A 5,264-nucleotide genomic window follows, 5' to 3' on the forward strand; every position below is an offset into this window, starting at 1 on the left:
AGCAATGATATAGCAGTCTGAAATGATTTGCCTAGAAACGGATGTACAAAAAAGGGTTCCTGTTTCTTACTTTGTAAATATTATCAAAAAAAGAAAAACATACTTAAAACAGCAGATCCAAGTAAATCAAATTGAATTAAGGAGTCGAAATGGTCAGTAAATAAATTTAAGCTCATTTTAAGGGCACAATATACAAACAGAGCAGAAGACTTGGAAAATATGAGTTTAATTACTAGCAGCATTAGGCCCAACTCAGTGATTTTTATTGTTGTAATATTTGTTGAGCAACGCACTAAACCTCTCTGGATTCACTTTCTTCTCTACAAAAGGAGGGAGAAAGCTGAATGAACTAAGTTCCTAGTTCCTAAGTTCATAGTCAGAAATCACAAAAATCTCACCCTATGATCCAATTAATTTGTCAGCATACAAGCTGGCCACAAGTCTTTTATAGAAATACCAGGTTAGCAAAACCATTCATTTTCTTTTTTTTTTTTTTTTTTTTTTTTTTTTTTTTTCCTCAGTGTCACGCCCGTACCAGACCGGGACCAGCAATGGGATCGCGACCCTCGGTGTTGCGCCCGCACCTCGCTCAGCCAGTGAGCGGGAACCGGTCTGTATGTGGGATCCGAACCCTCACCCTCGGCGGGAGCGCCGCTGCGCTTCCCAAGCAGCACACTGTACCAGCGCGCCACCGGGCCGGCCCCAAAACCAATCATTTTCAAGGATCAACATCCAATAGCAAAACATTCAAAATCAATTTTTTTTAGGTTTTCACTATAGCAGTACAAATTGGGACCTAACAAACAGCATACTGGTGAGACAAGCACTTGCTGTACATGTGGACAAGTCAAGGCTTCTGCCTGAGACGCAACTAAGACAACTGTGCTACAAATGTACCAATGTCTCATCACTTTCCAATGTACCTTCCTTCATCTTTATAAGCAATTTAGCATTAAATCCAACTAAAACTTAAAGCTAATATTGACGCTCTTAAAAAAGCAAGCACCGCCTACAATTAAAAGCAATTACGAGGCTGGCCAGGCAACTCATCTGATTAGAGAACAACCTATAACACCAATGTCACGAGTTCAGATCCCCCATACTGGCCAACCACCGACCACGCCCCTCCCTCCTTCCCTCCTTCCTCCTCCTCCCACCCATGTCTCTCTCCTTCCCCCTCCCCCTTCTCCCCAACTGCACCACAACATCTTAGAATGTAAAATAAATTTTTAAAAAATTTTAAAAAATAAAAATAAAAAATAAGAGCAACTACCAATTACAGAAAAGTTCAACGTGATACCACAAAAGATGTTCAGATGTTCCCAGGCCACTGTAACATCGTCACTAATCAGTGGAATGACTTTCAGAACACATGCTCCATACCTGTGAATGAAGCTTTCTGTGGAGCTCTGAAAATAAAGCAGCATCTGCTTCTCTTCTTTGTCGAATAACTGAAAAGTTAGAAAAGAAAATAATTATGTTAATCACATACACCAAAATTCATTTTCATGATGCTATATCATCTATAACAACAGACAACTCTGAAATGCTAAAAAGAATCCTGAACTTAAGAACAAAAAGAGCCAGACAACGAGTGACCTTTTAGTTGTATGTGTCTGGTCAATTCGCTTAACCTCTCATTTCTGTAAAACATGGAAAATATCAGGCTGGGATCAAAGAGTTTACGTGAAAATTAGGTAACGTGATAGAAATGTTAGGATCGTTTAGAATCTGTCTACAAATAATAAGAAACAGTGAGGGGGGAAAAAAAAAAAAGAAACAGTGAGGGGAAGCATCATCAGTTTAGTTAAAAATGGCAGCCAGAAGGATGAAAAGTAAAAATATATGTGGAATCATAGATTCAAAGTGCAATAAAGTAAACATTCATAACAGTTTGACTTAAAAACTACACATTCTAAAGATTTTTGTTAAGATATATAGCAACGTTTCATCTTGTTTTAGTATAAAATAGTAAATAATTGTTTCAAAATAAATATCGAAAATAGATTATCAGTTTTCATCCATTATTCATAAATGTCTTTGAATGCTCCAGCCACCCTCACAAATTATCTGAAAGCAGCTGTAACAAACGAGAAGTTCATTCCATGTTCTGTTCCACAAAGAAGGAGAAGCTACAGATCATATTCGGGTTCTGAGGGAAGAGACCCACGTGCTCAGTTTGCAACACTGCACACACCGTCTGTGCACAGGTGCCTCTCAAAGAAATGGCCACACCGACTAGAAAAGGTATCACTTTTAAAAGCTAACTCATAGCTTCACTACTCTCCAATGAATCTTTCTGTTTATTCCATTTTTGTAGTAATGACTTTATTAAAATCTTATCATGCAATCCATTTAGACTTACATGTTCTAATTCACTTGTAAAAAGAAAATGACTGATTTTATAGCCAACACTTTTTCATTTCGTCAGCTAGGAAAGGAGTCTGACATCACATATGTAGTAATGACTTTATTAAAATCTTATCATGCAATCCATTTAGACTTACATGTTCTAATTCACTTGTAAAAAGAAAATAACTGATTTTATAGCCAACACTTTTTCATTTCGTCAGCTAGGAAAGGAGTCTGACATCACATACTAATCACATACCAGAGATTACATGTCCTAATCATAACTGTACTTTCAACTCTTCTTATATAGAAAGTAAAGCTATCTCTAAAATGTACTATATGAAGTGTATACAACAAAATTAATACATTTACAATTAAATATAATTTATTTTTAAAATTTATATAAATGTACTCCAAAGAAATAAAGCCAATAAATTAAGTGATGTTCTTTGCATAAAATGAAATTGACAATAATTCATAGATGTAATATAATTACGGGACAACAATAGTAAATAAAGAATAAAAATACAAACAATATTTACAAATACATGTAAGTGATGTTTTATCTACTAAATTACTAAGCAAAGCAAAACAAATCTTGAATTACTATGTACACCACTTGCCAATGTGAAAATTAAGGAACCAGGAGGCGTTAAATTTTGTCACAAATGATCACCTTTGCTATTTCTTTCAATATAAAACATACTAGCATTTTATATTTGAAATCAGCCACATAAAATGGAAAATTAACTTTTCTGTGTTATTCCAGAGGGCTGAGCTACCATAACCCAACTAACATAATATACAAACTGTAATCAAAATTCAAATGTCGAAGAAGTCATGAAATATGACAGCTCAACAGTGGCCATCACGAGAGGACCTTAGGCACCCTGGAGGCACTGAGGAAAGCCAGTGGACACCTGCTGGGAACACTGCAGAAGAGGCCACTGAGTCCACAGAGAACAACCTAAATCTCAAACACAGAGACACACACAGGAAACACAAACTGTACACAGCTCCAGTTTCTTTTTTAAAAAAAATTCCAAGACTTCCTTGAATACCCACTGCAACAATGCAGCTGCCAGTTCTATAATTCTGAGTTTAAACATGTTTTAATTTTAGCTATTAATTATATGTGTAATAAGCTCACCATGAGGCTATGAAATGTAAATTCACAGAGGGAATCATCTGCTAACATAGTACCTAATAGTTGGGGTTCTCAGTAATCATCTAAAATGCAAAATGGTTTAGGGTTCAAGAGGAGAGTACAGTGTTCTTACACTCATTTTTATAGACATGAAATGAAAAAAACTTTAATAGGTTAATAGCAGGTTAAATACTCCATTTTTATCCCTCTACCTTAAATAACTAGAGCACACCGAGTAACACCAAAGCTCTGAATGTATCAGCAGACGGAATATTTCAGATTCATATGTTTAGGACTCATCAAGTCCTAAACAAGCAAAGTCAACTAAGGCCAGGCCCAATTCCCCACAAGCACAACCCCGACTCCATCACCAGCTGACTCACATCTAGCCCAGCTAAGCCACTCTGAAACAGGGCATGCATCCGGACCACTGGCCAGACACATTTCACAATGCAACAGCTGGGGGTGGGACACTATGCCGTAAAGAATGGATTTCCTAGAAGGTACTGTTACCAGTTTACCAAAACCCACAGACACAAGGCTGAAGTCCAGCTCATTTGAGCAATTTAATAGCTAGGCCCCAGCGGGGAGAATGTACCCATCATGGCAGGCCTCTTCTCCAGTCCAACAGTAAACATCCACCTGGAGCTTGTCTCAGACAGCCCAGAGAACTGTGAGGACTGGAGACGTGACTACCAGGGAGAAGCACCCTTCCCCCAGGATAACAGCAACTCTTATACAGGGCTGCCTCCTGCTCTAAGCCAAGCTACCCCTCAGACCTTCCAGAGGTGAAGAGGGGCAGCAGAGCCTGCTGCACACAACCAGGTAGCACTCTGACAAACCAGTGCTAACAAATGAAACACTTCCCTCTCTAAGGCACCAACACTGAAGAAGACTTTAAGTACCATCTCAAAATTAAAATGATCACATAAGTTCTAAAGTACTATAAGTTTGGATGGTAACAATGAATAGAAATAATATTTGATTCAGCAAGTTTTTTACTGCCAAGATGATGTCCTATGTTATCTGGTCAAAAGGCGTATAATATTAAATACTGCAAATCATATAAGAAGCAGAAAGTGATTATAAGCCCTTTTATCTTCCTCACACTCTAAAACCAAACTTCATTATTATAATAGTATTCAAAACAAATATCTTTCACTATGTTCTAATAATTCTAAGACAGAATTGAGCTGTCCTTATTTTTAGTAGTACCTGTAATTAAAATGTTCTTCAGAACTATATACATATATATAAACATATATACACACACACACACATTCTTAAGCTTTAACAAGTTAAAGAAGCCAACACATATCATTTAAGAAAAATACATACGTTCTTTTTTGATTTTTTCAGCTACTAGAAATTCATCTCTTTCAACAGTTGGGGCAAAGTTGCTGCCAATAACTCGCACGACATACTGGAACTGCTGGGCTACATCAGCTGAAAGGTAAATAAAAGGACGCAAATTATTACCAATCAGGTTAAGTTTTGATCAGATGAAGCTTCCAGTTCTAAGGTCTTAACTGAGGACAGAAAGGTTACTAAAAAATGAAAACAGAAAGAAAAAAAGAAAGAAGAGTTCTATAAGAAAGACACAGCAATAGGCCGGAGAGTATGAAAAATCCTCAAAGACAGAAAACAAATTGGATTGACAATCATGAAAAAAAGTAGCAGGAAAAGTCACAGCCCAAAACATGAGGGCCGGCCCGGTGGCGCACTGGAGAGTGCGCCGCTTGAGAGCGCGGCGGCGCTCCCGCTG

General features: G+C 37.5%; 1 protein-coding gene across 1 annotated transcript in view; it reads right to left on the reverse strand.

Annotated features, from left to right (window-relative positions):
* The window catches only part of TUBGCP3 (tubulin, gamma complex associated protein 3), a gene marked incomplete at both ends in the record, with an annotated part of 58,553 nt that extends 53,608 nt beyond the window's left edge, over positions 1–4,945 (reverse strand). The window contains 2 exons of the mRNA XM_008593910.1: positions 1,384–1,451; positions 4,838–4,945. Coding sequence (XP_008592132.1) covers positions 1,384–1,451; positions 4,838–4,945 — 176 coding nt within the window. The remainder of the gene's footprint in view (positions 1–1,383; positions 1,452–4,837) is intronic.
* Positions 4,946–5,264: the final 319 nt, after the last annotated feature.

Source organism: Galeopterus variegatus, unplaced genomic scaffold, assembly GCF_000696425.1.
Source record: "Galeopterus variegatus unplaced genomic scaffold, G_variegatus-3.0.2 Scaffold9859, whole genome shotgun sequence".
In the NCBI taxonomy this organism is placed as follows: domain Eukaryota; kingdom Metazoa; phylum Chordata; class Mammalia; order Dermoptera; family Cynocephalidae; genus Galeopterus; species Galeopterus variegatus.